The following is an 18,106-nucleotide window of genomic DNA, read 5'->3' as shown; positions in this document are numbered from 1 at the left end:
TCGCTTTTGTCATGCGACTTCTTGCAATTACGGACAGCTGTTCACGGTGTCCTTAGTATTCACGGCAAACACTTTCCTGTGGTCCCGATCTCATCTCCCTGGGCATGCTGTGCAATTCATAACCGCAAACCAGGGAGGCTGACAAGTGAAACCTAAACTCTTCTGCAAACCTGACTGTAGCTGCAGTAAAAGAAATGATATAGAGAGACCATCAGGCAAGTGTGAAGTGCTTTCTGTTTTTTTTTTCTTTTTACCCCTCAGTGAAGTTTATTAATTTCTCAGCTGATCTGGTGGAAACCAACCCAGAGGACCAGGCAAGCGTCTCAAAAAACAAAAAAAAAAAAAAAAGAAAGGAACAAAACAGCCAGGGGCTTTAGTGGTTAATACAGTATACGTTTTAATTAAAACAGTCACGCATCAGAGGAGGTCCTTGCTATTCACAATTTGGTTATTTATGATAATGCTTATATGTTTTACACAACGCTTGTGTAGCATCCCACCAACGCACTCCTTGAGCGGCAATGCTTTTCCATACCTTCTGTTACACTACCCAAGTCTTAATTCTTTTGCCAAACTCAACAAAAACCTTTAATCTCCAGATTTTGTGCTGTAATAACTGGCACTAGAGTTTTTTTCTTTCTTTTCTTTTTCTGAGAAACAGGAGGCTGCAGTCTGCACAGGTAAACACTAAACCAAAGAGGATGTCGTGCCATACGTTAAAGGAAAAAAAAAAAAAAAAAAAGAAATGCTGCAAATTTACATTCTATTCATCAATTCAATAACCGAGGTTGTTTTTGTGCATACTTGGATTTTCGCAACCATTTGTAAGGAATCTCCTCAACGTTAAAAGCCCTCTGAATGTGCACCGCTTTTCAGACTGCAGTATGGTAATGCACAGTAAACAAGTGCACTGTAGAAATGACATTAGACTTGAAGAATGCACACATGCTCTGCGTGAAACAGCATCGCTGGTCACAAAACACGTTTAAATCAATTCGGCACCAAGAGTAAAGGATCCGTTCCATCTACTCAAGTTGCCGTACATATGCAATTCTGTTGAAAAACAACCTTTTTGTTTCATGGTTAAAGGTATAGAAAGTCATTAACTGCTGCAATTATGAAAATGCCTAATTTCGGGTTCTGCAAGATTAAGCGTTTCTCTCAAACAACTTTAAAAAGCCTACAGCCTCTCTAAGCTCTAATCCAGTGTCTGAAGAAATCTGTACAAACCATTTTCTCCAAAGCAGTATTCAGAGAAACAAAACCATTAAGAGAAATGTTAAAGTTGAGAGGGCTGGCGTGCCCCTCCCCGGTCTTCCTCACACCGGAGCACGCTAATGCCCCTTTCTTTTCTTCAGGTAGGCTGTGCGCACGGCCTTGTTCATCTGCATCGAACACTGAATCATGACATTCACGGGGACCAAGGCAGTCGTCAGCCAGCCCTGAAACGGAGAAATACCCATAAACCTTCAGACTGCACCGCTGAGGTAACTGGGAGAGGTGAAAAAGACCAGAAGTTACAGGCAAAGCAATTACAACTTACAAACAGGACATAAGAAAATTAATCAAAGTTAAGAATGAAGTGGACTGGGATCTGTAGTAATGATAATCAACGTAGAAAGCACTTGGGATGAAGGGGGTACGGCTACTCAGGGCTGCGTTCTCACCATGATGGCATGGGGTAAGTACCCGTTGGTTTGGCTCTGCAGTCCAACCGTTTTGAGCTGTGCCGCTACGTAGCGCTCCGGGGTCGGCTTGTCCAGAGTCGCCTTGCGGATCTTCGACATCTTGGTGGCCACGAAAAAGGGCAGCACGCTCTGAGGGAGACGAGAGAGACCCACAAACGTTGATCGCCACCCCACGCGAGCTTCTGGACACGGCGCCCACCAGAGGGAGCCATTGGATAGCAGAGACCCGCACCTCCGACAAAGAGCAACGGTGCAGAGAATCGAGCGAACGGGGAAGATGCAAACAAAACGGCAAAGGTTGCTGGGAAGAGCTGAGGGTATGCATTTACCTGAATGATGACCCCTTTGTTCTTGTACTCCGCATTGAGTCCTTGACTGAAATAGTCCACAAAAGCCTACGGGAAGACAAATGGTAGTCTTTAATGCAATGCACCGCACCAGAGCAAGTACTGCGAGTAACGGGCAACACTGTGAATCCGCCACTTACGTTTACACTACGTTTATTTTTACATTTACATGTATTCATCTGGCAGGGGCTTTTCTCCAAAGTGACGTACATCTCATAGAATAAACAATGTGTTCGTTACATCGGGAGAAAGAGGAATAGTTGCAGACGTGTGATTAAGTGCAGTTTGTTTCTTTCACCATTTGAACCAATGTTCATCACACGAGTAGCTGCATAAGACTTTCAGACTTCATCAAAAATTTTATTAGTTTAACTTTATCATGCTTACAGTGATTTACGCATTTATACAGCAATTTTGACTGGAACAACTTAGGGAAAGTATCGTGTTCAAGAGTACTACAACAGGAAGCAGGATTCAAACCCGGATCCTTCGAGTTCAACGGTGGCGGGTCTAACCAATCTCAGTACCCAGTGGGGCCAATTAGTTGAAATCCCAAATAAGGTATGCATGTCTGTGACTCTAACCCTAACTGAATGTTCATTACATGAAAATGTAAATAAATATGCACACACGTATGTGTTCTTGAGAGAGAAGAAAAAACTATGCAAGCAAATTTTTTTAAAAATTAAATTCAAATTTAAAAAAAAAACTACAGTACCTAGGTTTTCATCGTCCTCATTTTGCGACGACCGTTTTGACAACCCTTTTCGCAGTGATCTCACTGGCTGATGTATAATGCAAATTGCTGTGTCCACACACACACACACAGCTCTTGCAAAGGTGCATTTTGCAAATGTTTGTACACACATAGGTTACATAGGCATGTGTACATTCATATGTACGAGTGTATCCATTCATTTTTGTTTTAATAACTGTTTTTTTTTTTTTTTGGAAAAATTTGATTTAAAAAAAAAAATTCTTCCATCTCTTCCCAAAAAAAAATTTCAGCAGTCCATTCCTGAAATCCGCTGTTCCACGGAAAGACTGTATATAAAATAAGTCCTCATTTAAGGTCTCTATACAACTTTTGCTCCGTTGTTAACAGCTTACCTTGGAGGCAGAGTAGAGGGAAAGCAGGGGGATGGGATACATGGCGCTTGCAGAAGAGATATTCAGAATCACACCTTTAGACCTAAAGCACATAACAACAAAGCTCTTTGTTACAAAACACTTAATATTACGGATACAATGGATGCGAGTGCCCCCCTACATAGCAAATGTGTAATTACTTTTGTTCTCTTGTTCAAAAAAAATAGACGACAAAAATGTAGTATGGTCTGCTTCTAAAGTTTAAACAAACAGTCTTGTGAAGCTGATCGTTTTTATTTGTTTTACCACTGCAGAACTGAGAAAAAGTGTGCACTACATCGGTATCGCCTGAACCTGGCCGAAGCCTTTCTCCAAGCATCTGTCCATTTTTCCACACAAGCGCGCACCAGAACACCGAGCTCCATTCATGGATGCTGGTTTAAGTGTTGCCATGGCAGCCACTTCACCGTGCAGTCTGCCTACAGCTGCGGGATACGCTGCAAAGCAGAGGAATACCCATCTGAGCCGGCGCCAAAGAAAGACCCCACGCCTGGATTAGTGGCATGTGAGCAAAGTGTGAGCAAAGACGAGCACTCGCCCCCAAGATCCTCTCTCGTCGCCTCCAGCATGGGCCAAAGAGATGCTGAGGATGTTACTTGGGTCGCCGCGGCGATCCGTCACACTACGACACTAAAGCAGACCATTGAGACAAAGCAACAGGTGCCCATTCACAAGCAGTCGTGCATGAATGCAGGCTGCGCAGAAAGGAGATGAAAATGACCAAGGCTTCCCTACCCTGCAAGAGCACTGCATCAGCAGCAAAAGACCACTAAGTGTTTGAACCGAAATCGGTGGAGACACCAATGTTTCGGTCACGTGGAGCCGAGGGGCTCCGAGCTTCCCCGGCACCGCGGCGCTTCCGCCACTCACCTCTCCACCATCCTCGGCAACACCAGGCGCGTCATCTGAACACAGGGAAGACACGAGAAGCCATAAATCACACTAAGCACGTTTTTAAGACTGCACTCGCTGGCCCACCACGCACCTTTGCGGAGCCGCCAGTGCATTTCTGAGAACAGGTGGGAGGGAGAGAGAAGGTTATGCGTGGGCGCCGGCGAATAGACAGCGTGGGTGTAGTTCACCGTCTTTCTGGAAACCACGGAAACTGCAGGTACAGCAGGAACTGCAGGAACGGTCTGCCGGTGGGGGTGTGCGGTACAAGTCGGAAGGCGGGGGACAGACCGACGCCCATCGCTCGACTGCATCCCTGCAGTTGAGCAGGGGCTGCTATGGCTGGACCCTCACCGCCGGTACCCCAGCCCACACGTTATTTCACAGCAGAGTTGACAGCATGCCCAAGTGTTTCAAAAAAAAAAAAATATCTTTTTTAAAATTCAGGTACTTACCTGACAGACCGAAGTGATGTTGACATTTATCATGGTGCTGATGAACTAATTAAAAAAGAAAAAAAAAAAAAAAACATGCACGCTGAGTCACATCCTAGCAAAATTAATTCTGCACTTAGTCCACTGCGACACACAAAAACTGCCTCTCCAAAGACCGAGCACTTTTACCATCACGATGCTGCGCTGACGCTCTTGTTCGAAGGACCACTTTTTCCCCCATTTATACAACTGTGTGTAAAGCTACGTGTCCAACACTCAAAGGCACAGATGTGCAAACTCACCATCCTGGGTGGCCTTTAATGCATCGATTACTCACTTTGTCCAAATCGGCCACGTTAAGGAAGTACTCGGGGTACGAGTAGGAAATCCCAACGTTGTTAACTGCAGAAGAGACGAACGAAGCTGCGTTAATCTGAATTTTGATCATTTTAAGACGAAGCATGTGCTGCGTCTAGACGCAGAATATCCCGTAACTCACCCAGAACTCCGACCTCGAGTCCAGCCAGAGCCGCCTCAATTTTGGGATAGATGTCAGTGCCTCCGAAGTCCACCGCGATCGTTTTTGTTTCGACACCATACCGACATTCTGGGTGGGGGGTATGACATCAGCATAGCAGGATCTCGATCATGGTAAAGAGGCAAAACCCAACACATGCATCACCAGCAGCACACAACTCTGTCAACTTAAGGTCGTTCCTGAGGGAATCCAAGGGGAATCCATGTAAAAGAGCAGTCAACCCCTGCCCCCCATTGCAGGGGTCCTAAAGCAGAGCGATTCCCTTAGAGCCCCCCACACACACACACACACACACACACACACACACACACACACACACACACAGGCCCCATTCACTGCTCCAAAGAAGTTCAGTGCAGTGTCAAACTGCTCTCCCCATCAGACAGTAGGGGGAGCTGCAATACAAAAGAAAGGTGAAACCACGTGCTGTGTCCTGCGCCCATTGTTACCATTCATTACAATTAGAATGTATTGCACAGACACTTGCAGAAAATGCATTTTTAGTCTGAATTACTCCAGGAAGATCCCTTTTTTGGAGCTGCGTGGTTTTGTACTGGCCGGGAAGGGGGGGGGGGGAAAAGTCTGGAAGGGTTTGGGATGGTGGTGGTGGTGCTGGGGTTTGATGAGTGATCCCTGTTTTAGATGCAGGCTGAGTATAAATGGCAACTTCATGCTTTAGCAATGTTTATGTATGACGTCCACAGCAAACACGGGTGTGGGCGCAGCGGCTGTCGATTAGCCAGGCTGGCGCAGCAGGCTTTGGCACGCTCAGCCCCGAGCTCGTGACTCCTCCCACACCCCCCAAGCAGCTCACCCCACCCAGCTCCAGGCACGACAATGGAAATGGCAAGGACTCAAAAACGGGACTTGGATACGGTGAAAAAGGGGTGCGGCGCGACTGCCCGCCACCGTTTCTCCACCTCGATTCCAACACAACAAAAACACCAACCGGGTTTAATCAAAGCAGAATGTCCATAATGCATGTCTGGGGTGGGGGGGGCGTGCACTTAGAAAGCCCAGGATGCTCACGTTTCCATTTAGACAAATAAATAGGGGAGAGGAGGGTTCCGCTAGACAGGCATCAGAGGAGAAAGACAGAAAGACAAAGAAAGAGGGCAAGAAAGAAACTCGTAGAGAGGGCAAAATAAGTAAAAAGCCCCAGATGGAGCGGAGTGCGAAAAAGGGAAAGGGGAGGAAAGAGGGTCCTGGCCGGAGGCCCGCCCACTCCCACCGGCCCAGGCGTCATTGCTTACTGCGCTCCAGACACAAGTGGAGCTTTAAAGTGGATTAAATCTGCTAATCCACCTCACGCGGCCAATTCCTCCTATGGATACCGAGAGCCGCCCTCGATGGCATCAGCCTTATCGCGCCGTGCCGCTTCGGAGGCCGATGCGCACCAGTGCGGGAGAGAGCGACGTTCCCCATACGAAAACACCCAGGGGTCGGCGTAAAGCGGTCGGCGGCTGTTGGTTCCCGACCCGACTCGATGCTTAGGCGGAGTTCCGCACACGCACGCCGAGCCGATGTCTGCGTCATCGGGGGTGTCCTTCTCTCGCCGATCCATCTACATGTGCCCGGTCCCGTTTTGATGCAGCGGCAGCCAGGGGAGGCGGACAGGCCGGCCGGCACGGGGACCCCGGATCATTAACGTCGGGAACGAACAAACGCCGTCGCTCAGCCTCCGTCTAGACGAAACACGCGCGGCTGCGTAGGCCGTCTGTTCGCGCGTTACCCTTAAAACACAAACGCTACAAAAAGCTGTGATACCCGCTTGAAGATCCAGCCAATCAGACCGGAGCTGCTTATATTAAAGCGGAACTTAATTCCCTACAGACCTGTTCAATGGGAAAAGGACACCAGTAGGACAGAGGTTTTGAAAATGACCCCTGGACTGTCAAGGACAGTTTGCGTGTCACTAGTTCTAACTGAAACTTCATAATAAATCATCACCACCACCACCATCATCATCATCCTCCTTCATGTAACCGACACCTTTGTCCAAGGTGACTTCCAATGATAAGTTTATACACTAAGGTACTTACAGTGACAAAACCATTTATACACCTGGGTAATTTTTACTGTATCAATTCAGGGTAAGCACTTTGCTCAAGGGGTACAGCAGTATGAGAGGGGGTTCTAACCCACTGCATTCTGCCTGGTAGCAAGGGAAAGGGAAAGGGAAAGGGGGGGGGGGACTTTAAAGTGCTCCATCAAAGCACACCGGCGGCGAAGGACTCCGCTCGCGAACAAAAGGAGGCGTCGCGTGACTCGGGCCACGGGGTGGGTTCCGCTCACCGATGGATTTGGAAACATCGTCGAGCTTCTCCTGGGAGCGGCTGATGAGCACGACAGCAAACCCACGGCGCGCCAGCTGGAGGGGAGGAGAGCAGGAAAGAGCATTTTTTCCACTTCGCGGGACTACTCCAGCACAGCGACGGCCTTTGGGCGTAAAACGCAAAAGCGTCTCCGAGAGCGAGGGCACACAACCCATTAATGACACACGTGCACAGGTATTTAGGCGAGTGCGTGGTGCCGTTTGGCACATATGTGAACACTGTCGCGGGTGGGGGGTGGAAGACACACGGATACCTTTCATAAATCACTGTACAGTCCCCCACCCCCGTTCCTCGAGAGGAACCTCGGCCGCCGATGACTCACCGCGAAGGAGTGGAAGCATAAGAGCGTCGGAACCTCACCTCCTCTGCATAGGCTTTCCCGATGCCGTCCGTGGCTCCCGTCACCGCTGCGCCACAAACGAGACAGAAGGTGCGGAGCAGAGGTTAGCTGCCGCGTTCACGCGATCGGCCGGAGCCCCGACGCGTGCTCCTAAGGCTCTCGCAAACGAGAGCCGCCGCACGTCCACGAGGCATAGAAATCAAAGTGGACGAGCGGACTGGAAAAGCAGCTCATCGATCCCACTAACCGGGACACTCGCATACTTTCCAGTACAATCACGAAGAGCTGATCGATACAGGGGGGCCTCAACTTACGGCGGGTTCCGTTCTAACAAACCGACTCGTAAAACCCCTTATACTGTATGGTATAAACGAAGTACACATAAACTACTAACGTACGTCAGTGCTAGGCTCCATCATTTGCTTCGTTTCACTATTTCACGCATTATTCTTGATAAAATACTAATGCACTGTAGAGTAGTAAATACAGTACAGCATTATAATTCTCACTTTAATTTCTAAACATTTTCTTTTGAGCACCACAACACTTTTGCTTGTAGCTTAGCGGAAGTGCACGCTAGACGTTCTGTAAAGAAAAGAATGTTTTTGTAAATAAAAGACAGATGCCGACAAACACGATGACCGAGTCAAGAAGAAGCGCGTTGCCTTGCGGCAGCGCGGCCGACCCACGTTGGCGTACGGAAGGCGGAGCGGAGCGGTTTCCGTTAGGCGATACGACCAAACATCGGGACTCGAAACCGGCGAAGTTAACGGCACAACCCGAGTAACTCCGGCTGCTCATAAGTCACATGTTGTGAGCGGAGGACCACTTGTACCACGATTCCGCACCAGGTCACACAGGACCGCCGTTACCCTACACACAGCTACACATTTAATGTACACACTGCTTTATACTGCGGAACGTGACAAAATGACCGAACGACGTACATCGCTTTACATTTATTCGTTTAGCAGACGCTTTTCCCCGAGCGACGCACGTCCCCTAGAAAACACAACGCGTTCATTACATTAGGAGAAAGAGACGGTTGCAAGAGAACAGCGTCTGCGAAATTAATTAACTGTACGGCACCAACAAAATAACACCTCTCTGTAGATGAACAAAATAATCTGTCTCTTCTGCACGGCGTTCCTTATTTTAGGAAGTCGGAGGAGATGACCGTCGCGCGGACGCCGGTTCGACTGGCCCGAGGGCGGCCGTGGGTCACGGAGCCGTTCCGAGAGGTACGGGCGACGCCGCGTTCGACTAGAGGCCGCCGCCTCGGAGGAACCTCAAGCCATAGCTGCGGGCTTTCGGCTATTCCCGCCCGGTTGTCCTCTGCTCGTCGAGGCCGCGCGGCTATTTCGGACGTGCTGTCCGTTACCCGTTTTTCCCCGCTACCTGCCGAAAAAAGGATCAAGGGAGACGGAGGAAGAGAGCGAGCCATCGGCAGGAAGGTATTTATAGAAACAAGGAGAGAACGGGAAAGGAGCAGCATGCCCCCGCTGTGCTCCCCTCCCTCTCACCTGACTGGATATCCAGGGCAGCGGCCCTCGCCTCGCCCCCCCCCTCATCTCCCACCTCCACACGCCAATCCCCGATCCCCGATCCCCGACCTATGCACCCCGGGTGCCACACAACTCAAGACTGATTAAAGATTAATACGGCGCTGGAGCAAGGGCAGCGTGACCACGGACAATGAGAGCGAAGGGCACGGCGGGATCTTAGGGCAGCTAAAAATAGAGCAAGTGGAAGGAGGAAAGCAGGAGGTTACATATAAAATATATGTGGGGGTATCTTTTCTTAAGTCGTAAAGAATTAATTCCTCTTCGAGACCTTCCTTCCCGTCACCGGAAAGACATCGGTGATTCCTTTGCCGTTTTGTTCGGTGTATCCGGACGCTCAAGTTCATTGTGTTTCTGGTGCAATTCAATTCTTAACTTGCATGTCTGCCCCAGACTAACTAAAATATAATAAGGACAAACAATTCAAAGAAACAAAATATGACACAAACATCACGCAGCAGCCTGTATGAATCTCAATGACGTTTCCGTTACGGCAGCACTGGGTTTTACCGTGTTTTTACTATCTGGTGGCTGCGTATGGAAACTACTTTGGAGGCCAGGGTGTTATCCGGAATACCCTGCATCGTTTTACACCCACCGACCCGGAACAATCGTGACCGCTACCGGCGCCACGCAGAGACGGCCCCTGCGGCAGGCGAACGCCGCCCACCCTAAGGATGGCCCCCTTCCAGAAGGCTGGGCCGGGCTGGGGTGCGGAGGAGCGCAGCGCAGGGCCACCGAGCGGCGGCTCCGTTTGCGCGCACAGGGCCGTCGGTCCGTGCGCTCAGGTCTAGTACAGCGGCTGTTTGTGACCATAAAACCCGAAACAAACACGGATGACGATCAGCCGAGCAGCATTCGAACACTTTCAGTATAAATACATGCTGGCCTTTGCGGCATCACTGGAAGTGTAGGCAGGCAAAGGACAAAGAGGTCCACGCACGCCGCATTAAACCAGTCGCGATCGTTTACCAGGACACAAAACATTCATTATCAATTGTGGCATTATGAATTCTGCTTAGACACCATATTATTTCATTTTAAAAAATGCAATAATAAAGGCCACTATTAGAGTCTGTCAAACCCTCAACACCCCCAGCATGAAGAAGAAGGGCGGCAGAATAACATTTTTATCCATCTATCTGACACTTTGCTCCAAAGTGATAAGTGTTAAGTTACTGATTTACCCATTTATACAGCTGGGTCATTTTTACTGCATCAATTGAGGGTAAGTACTTGCTCTAGGGTACTACAGCAAGTAGCAGGATTTAAACCTGGGCCCTTCGAAGTCAAGGTGGCAACTCTAACCATTACGCCACCTGCTGTGCCATGAATAACACACCAAGACAGCTGGTGTCTGAGAAGTAGTTCAGATGGGTTGGGGGGGTTCGGGGGGAGAGAAAAAAAAAAAAAAAAAAAAAAAAAAATCCTTTTTTAAAATCAATGCAGAAAACAATAACGATATAATCATTATGAAAAAATGAACCAGTTAAAAACATACATAAATAAATGTATAGACAGGGAGCACAGAAGAACGTCCCCACGGCGAAAAAAAAAGACATCGAAGTCCCCGCAACCGGCACAATGATGCTGCCGCTGCTAAATATTCCGCGAGCTAAAAAAAGAAACGGCTAGATTAAAAATAGCAGCCGAGCACTGCAGCCTCCCCTGGAACAGCCGCAGCAGCTGAATACCAACGAGACGCTACCCGCCCCTCGGGTCCCCGCAGCATCACAGGCATGGCTCCGCACCCCTCCGCCCCCCCTCGGGCACAGGATCTTACGTCCGAGCATCTGGCAGCGGGGCATGGGGGGGGGGCGTCGTGCTCTTACCGACGCAGCCCAGCAACGACATTGAGAGCCTCGCAGGCGGCGCCTCCCCTTGCCCGAACTGCGAGAGAGCACGGGAGCGGAGGCCACGTCGAGCTGCGCGTCCGCAAACGCGGGGAACGACACGTCCGAGTGCCTGAGACAGATGTCTTTCCCATTCGGAGGATGAGCATCATGAGGTGCCGCGACAGCCAGAGAAAACCACGCCGAAAAGCAGGAGGGTTTCCATTCAAAGAGAGGAATTCAAGTCCAGAAGAACCCAATGTAGCCACTTTTTAATGTATATGTAGATTAAAATAAAATACCCTGGTACTGGCAGCACACGGTTTATTCATATACATTGAAGGGGAGGAGAAAAGAGAAAAAAAAAAAAAAAACTCTCGATTCTGATTAAATAAAACCGCCATCATACACAAGGATCAATTCAAACAATAAAAATCTCAAGCTTCCACAAAGAGGTGGGGGTGTATGTGAAAAATAAAGGTTGCGATACTCACTAGTTAACTTATAAAGCAACTAAAATTAAAAATTGTGATTTTTCTTCAAATAAATTATATACTTTAAATCACGCTTCATTACATCTGATATGGAGACTAGTTAAAGAAATGCAGAAGCACTAAAAAAGGCCATCGATCGACCAACGCGCTCACGGGTTAGCGGCAGCAGGAGGATGACACAGTAGTGCGATGGCGACCGCGGTTCGCCCACAGTAATGGGATCACGGGGCAAATTCAATTAAACAGGCAGCAGACTGTCCGCAAATATGGTCACGGGACCAGAAGAAACAAAGATCTGTTAGTGAGCTAATGGGGGGCGGGGAGATCATTTGGGGGAAATGCAGTTTTTAGAAAATAAATAATATTTTTTAATAAGTGCAGTATGCCAGGACACAAAACATCACGTATTAAACTATTTGATGCTAGTTAAAAGCAAGGTCTGTGCAAAGCCTTCAGTGAAATTGAGTCACGTGTTCCAAGGACACTTCATCGGCGGCAGCATTTCTTTTTATCTCTACAAATTCTGCACAAATTATTTACAGAGACGGAGGAAAGACTATGGGATTTGGGTCATGTGTGAAAAGGCATCTGAACGCCGTACCTACACCAAAAAAAAAAAAAAAAAAAAAATAGTAATAATAATAATATACACACACATTATCTGAAACCGCTTGTCCCATACGGGGTGGCAGGACGCCGGAGCCTTAACCTGGCAACACAGGGCGTGAGGCTGGAGGGGGAGTGGACACACCCAGGACGGGACGCCAGTCCATCGCAAGGCACCCCAAGCGGGACTCGAACCCCAGACCCACCGGAGAGCAGGACCCGGTCCAACCCACTGCGCCCCAATAATAATGATAATAATAATAATAATAATAAATATCTATCTGCACGAGAGCAATGAACAACCAAAAATGAACTTTATCAGCAAAAACTACAACACATGGAAATGTGTCATGTGTACAAGAGCAATAACATCACACCAGTATACACTGACTCACACTGGCATAGATCTGTAACGTGAAACATCAAGATGTACGAAGGACCGCCTGTTCCACGAGCAAGACACCGTGACATGTCAAGAGCCGTACACACGTAGAAGCGATAAGACGGCGCTCGCGTGGCCTTTGACTCTACTGCCATGGGTCGACCGCACTCTCCAGCCGCACCGAAAGGAGCGCACAAAACTCGCAAAGCAGAAGCACCTGGAAGACAGGTGTACATTAGTAATGGAATACACATGGACTATACATAATACAAATTTCTATTTCCTATTCAAAACTGACATTAAGAACAAAAGCCACACATGGGACATATCTTTGTATTTACAACACTTTTTTTTTTTATACATTTCCAATATTATTAATATATTGCAGAGCATGAAAGAAAAGACAAGAGTGGGATGCGGGAATGTGGAAGGGTGTGACACTCAGAGGTCTCTGCGGCACGTCTCTCAAAACGGGCGACATCAGGTGACCGCGTCTCCCTCCCTACACAGCACCCACCGCGAACGGATCCCTTCAGACCGACAGGGCGTTTCGTGCGGGAACTCAAACACGAAGCGCTCGCCGCTGCAGATCGAACCACCGGAGTACAAAGGCCATACAGAGTGTGCCCACCACACGTCACCGACCGCCACGCTCATCTCTTCCCCTCCACCACGCCTTCTGAGCCCTACTTCTACTCTCACGAGTCAGTGCACTTGTAAGAGGAGCCTTTACTTACAATTTTACAACACAGTACCAATCAGTACAGTAATAATCCTCACTTTGTAAATCCTGACTTTGTGTGCGCATATATATTTAAAATAGTATACATTAAATAAATTAAAATATTACTAATTATACATTTATTTAGCAGATGCTTTTTTTCCTCCAAAGCGACTTCCAATGAACTCTTATCAGCCCACACACCTTATTCACCGCGGTGACTTACACTGCTAGATACACTATTTACGCTGGGTCACTCATCCATACATCAGCTGAACACACACAGACAGACACACACACACACACACACACACTATGGGAAACCTGAATTATGAGGGAGTCTTTGGACTGTGGGAGGAAACCAGAGCACCCAGAGGAAACGCACGCAGACACTGGGAGAACATGCAAACTCCACACAGCCTGAGCGGTGATCGAACCCACATCCTCTTGCACCACCCAGGCGCTGTAAGACAGCAGCCCTACTCATTGTGCCACCCATATAATATGTATATAATAATAATAATATTTTAAGTATTAAAAATAGTACACAGACAGGCATACTGGTAATTCATAAATTCCTGAGAAGTTGTGACTTTGGTAGATTATCTGATCATCTGTGGTAACGCAGTAAAGACACTGGATCCTTACACACACACCACAGTTAAATAATTCCAGTGTGACTGAAGCTGCTCTACTTATGAATAGTACTTTCTTTTAAAATATTAATTTACAGAGTTTCTCATTTTCCGATAAGATCACCTCACGGCTGCTAGGAATCACTGTGATCTGTGAAATAAATGTAAACGCAAATCTGCCAGTCACATTCACATCACACAAACAGAGACACACATATATATATAGCAAGAATTCCTATTAACTACTGATAACACTAAGCAATAATATTTGTGAGAGCAATTTCACGACACTCATTCTCATATTTCACTCTTCCCTCAACCCATCTGGCTACAGGACAAAACGAGTCAGATCTGAAATTTCAGAACAATGGCGCCGTTGGGAGACCCCTTCCGAGAGCAGGGAATCTCCTCGAACGGCCTTGCTCGTCCGCTTTTGTTTACTGTACTCATACATATTCATACATAAACATTTCAGCATACGTTTTCACCGTAGTTTTCCCACTCGAGGCTTTGTCTTATCCCTTGCGTACAGAACAGTCAACGGTCCTTGTGCAGGACACGACGTTCTCTTGCGTGGGCTCGTTGCCCTCAAACATCACGACCCACCGTAGTTCACATTCCTAACCAAGCACACAAAACAACAGTTTATTGCACAGGACCAAATTTATATACCACATACTCCAACGCAATGTACTTAGAGCAAATAATGAATGAAACGTTATTCGAATAACAACAATCAAATGGAAAATTGTAGTGGGAAATGAAAACGGTACACGACTAAAAAGAGATCGTCAAGAGAGTCAAATGGATGGGAAGCTAAATACCTTGCCGCAGAATTCAAACTCTGTTTGTGGAATTCCATCCTTATGGCAAAAGTCCAGATTCCAGAGAGGTCATTGCCAAGAGTTTTATTATTATTATTATTTCTGTTGTGACTGAACTGGAACATTCTACCAACAGTGTGTGTGATTCATTACAATTTTCAGCAGCAAAATAACAAATCAAAGTTACTATACAATAAGTTTAATTACTGTATAACAAGTAGTGCTGCTGTCTCACAGCGCCTGGGTGGTGCAAGAGGACATTGGTTCGATCTCCGCTCAGTCTGTGTGGAGGGTTTCCTCTGGGTGCTCTGGTTTCCTCCCACACTCCAAAGACATGCTGTTCAGCTTCCCCCATAGTTTCTGAGTCACAGAGACAGTGTGTGTGTGTGTGTGTGTGTTCCACTGATGTATGGATGAGTGACCCAGTGTAAGTAGTGCATCTAGCAGTGTAAGTCACCACGGTGAATAAGGTGTGTGGGCTGGTGACACTACATAGAGTTCATTGGAAGTCACTTTGGAGAAAAGCATCTGCTAAATAAATAAATGTAGAAGTAAGTAATGCTTTGGAAATAGTCTACTTGGAATGCCAAAGTGGACAAAAGAAAGGCAACGCTGGATAGTGTGCAGTTTTCACAAAAACTGGGAGGACGACTTTGGCAGCTATGTAACGTGTTGGGGCATCATAGGGTAAAGTTATGGTGATAAAAATTTAGTACTGCACTTTGTATGGCAGATTATAGTTGCCCAAAACGTGGTTTCTCTTACCACACTCAATACACCACAAATTATGTACACTTAAATTACCACACTTTTGCCCTACTGGGGCCCCCAGGAGACTTAGAATTCAATGTTCAGGAATTTAAGGGTAACAGCTGGGGGGTAAATATCCTTGCTATTTATCTACCCACGTATGTTTGTTTGTTCATTTATTTAGGCCCATCATAAAGCCAAAATGGGCACAAATAAATACTCAATAAGGGTGCGGAAACCTTATCCCAGCTAGGGTACTAATTACACTAACCGGAAGTCAGTGTGTTCGGATGTCGAGTGTTCGTATGTTGAATACTCGCCAGGTCCTTGACGTTTCACATGGTTTCATTTGATTTGGTCGTTAGGAACAAGTGAACATTTTATACAGCCAGTGGAAAGAGGTTTTAAATACACAGTTGTAATGGAATCGAATCATTTAGTTATGTCTGTTAGCAGCGCACGTCACGGCTCCCCCTAGTAATTCCAAGTGCGTGTTTATTAAAGGAAACACGGCTGCAAGTAAGTAAGTAAGTAAGAGCCTCTCGCGCCTTAGCGATCAAAAAATGCGTGGAATCATTCCCAGAATTACCCTTCCCCTCGGTGTTCACATATTTGATTTCCTCTCGGGTTGATTTGCACGACTCACCTGCCCACTTGCCGAGCTTCGTGGAGATCGCCCGCGCGTTGCCTAGCACCCACACCCGGAGCCCGGAGAGCAGTCGGTACACGGACCACAGGGACAGCCAGGCCGTGGTGCCGACGCCGATCCAGTACAGCGGGACCGCTGTGTGGCGGATGACGGCCTCCAGTGAAAGCTGCATGACGGCGTTTCTAAACTAAAGGCTCTTTTGATAACGACTTAGTTAAAACATAAAACACTTCGGCAGTAAATTGCACCACACATTCAAGAAATCTTGCGCCTTTGCAGAATATACTGAACGCGACTTCCGCCACCACAACTCCTGTAGCGATTGGATGAACGCGTTGTCCGTCAACAATCTTTAAATTCATTGGTGAATTTTCACGCCACTACCAGGAAATACGTTTCATTCTTGCATTTTCTCTACGAGATGGGCAGAACGACTTCAATTCTCGCCAAATGATTGGAGCACTTTCAACCCGTATTCCGTGGCTTCTGATTGGTCCGCTTGCACAAGGCGTCTTCTGTCGTTTAGAGGATCGCGCCACCAATTTCAACTTGCTCACGACTCCGTTTCCCCCCCTCCTTGCACGCTTTTTCAAAGAAACGACACGCTTGAAGAAACGCCAGTCACAAACGTCTTGTTTGCTTTCGTCCAATTGCATGAGTTCAAGACCAGACAACACAATGACTGTTCTCTAAGTATGCACAGATTACGTTGAATAACATGTCTTTGTATTTTATGCTAAAGGCTCATGATTTCTCTTTAAGTCGCTACAGAGTATAGTTACCGAAAGATAACGTGTTATGTGTTATCTGGGAAGGACTACACTTCCCACAGCTCCTGTGCCTATTTCCTCCTTGTTGCGGAAATGATGCACGCTATAAATACGGAAGTAGCGCGGTGCCTATACACTAAAAAACTGTATTAAGTTGCATATGTAGCGTGGTAGGATAAATAAAATAAGGTAAAGTTTGCTTTGTTTAGGGAAGACAAAGCATATCTTCATGGGCTTATTTTCATTTGTTACAGTCATTAAGTGAAAATATAATGTCTGATAAGTAACCGGCAGAGTTGTTGGAGTCACACTTCTCAGAGACTGACAGAGAGTAGTGTAAATAATGTAAATAAAAATGCAAAAGTTTATTTTCTCTCAGTCTGTGGAACAAGTGGGTGCTAATGCAGAACTAGAAATATATCTGTCCAGCCTGTATTTGTTTCAAATTATAGTTTACTGCTGGAATTTGGTCATGCTCATGATTTTCAATGAATACAACTGTGTATTTACTGTGTATAGTACTATATATGGCAATAAAATAAAAATATCTTGTTTATATTTACACTTACACGCAAAGCGTCCGTTTTATTACATTATTTATTATATTTTATAGTAAATATATGACATCTTGCATTACTGCTTTCATCATGGGTAAAGTAACATTTGAAAAAAGTGTTTGTATGTGTAATAAAACATAATAAATATTCTTTTTATAACATTAGCTTAAATGCCTTTCATTACAGAAGAAAATATTTTAGGATTCTCTATTTTGCATCAAATAGTCATGGATAATGAAGTACAGTTAGATCTTGTTTTTAATTTATGTGTAAAGATTGTAATGAAGTTTCTGAAAATATGAACTGTTCTCAGAAGTTTTATTTTTCTTCATCAGTCCTTGAAATGTAGCACTTGTATAAAGGTTATAAAATATGTTACCAGAACAAAATAATTTTACAGTAAATTTATTTTCAATTAACCAAAGTGATTTGGAATAGAAAATTAACACAGAATTTTATGTGGAAACATGAAAAAAACTTCTGAATGCTGTTGAAGATATACCATTCATAATTAAGATGATACAGAATGTATTATGCAATAGAACAATATAACTCAAAACATGTACCTTTTACTTATAATGCGATCATTTCTCTCAATACA

At 46.2% G+C, this 18,106-nt stretch overlaps 1 protein-coding gene across 2 annotated transcripts; it reads right to left on the bottom strand.

The window, feature by feature from the left end:
* Nucleotides 1–382: 382 nt before the first annotated feature.
* Nucleotides 383–16,494, bottom strand: LOC108934676 (very-long-chain 3-oxoacyl-CoA reductase-B-like). 2 transcript variants are annotated; one of them, XM_018752698.2, is made up of 11 exons: nucleotides 16,176–16,494; nucleotides 7,744–7,790; nucleotides 7,343–7,418; nucleotides 5,009–5,116; nucleotides 4,847–4,911; nucleotides 4,531–4,575; nucleotides 4,055–4,089; nucleotides 3,146–3,227; nucleotides 2,018–2,083; nucleotides 1,668–1,817; nucleotides 383–1,442 (listed from the first exon to the last, which is right to left on the bottom strand). In XM_018752698.2, exons 1-11 carry the CDS (start codon nucleotides 16,348–16,350, stop codon nucleotides 1,335–1,337), a joined length of 957 nt encoding a protein of 318 aa, XP_018608214.2. In that variant the 5' UTR covers nucleotides 16,351–16,494; the 3' UTR covers nucleotides 383–1,334. The 2 variants fall into 2 exon arrangements, with proteins under 2 accessions (XP_018608214.2, XP_018608213.2); XM_018752697.2 differs by lacking the exons at nucleotides 7,744–7,790; nucleotides 16,176–16,494 and having other exon boundaries at nucleotides 7,343–7,693.
* Between the last annotated feature and the right edge of the window lie 1,612 nt (nucleotides 16,495–18,106).

The sequence above is a fragment of the Scleropages formosus genome, chromosome 11 (genome assembly GCF_900964775.1).
Source record: "Scleropages formosus chromosome 11, fSclFor1.1, whole genome shotgun sequence".
NCBI classification, from domain to species: domain Eukaryota; kingdom Metazoa; phylum Chordata; class Actinopteri; order Osteoglossiformes; family Osteoglossidae; genus Scleropages; species Scleropages formosus.
The sequence above is the reverse complement of the archived record's forward strand: the minus strand, read 5'-3'. Positions and strand labels throughout refer to the sequence as shown.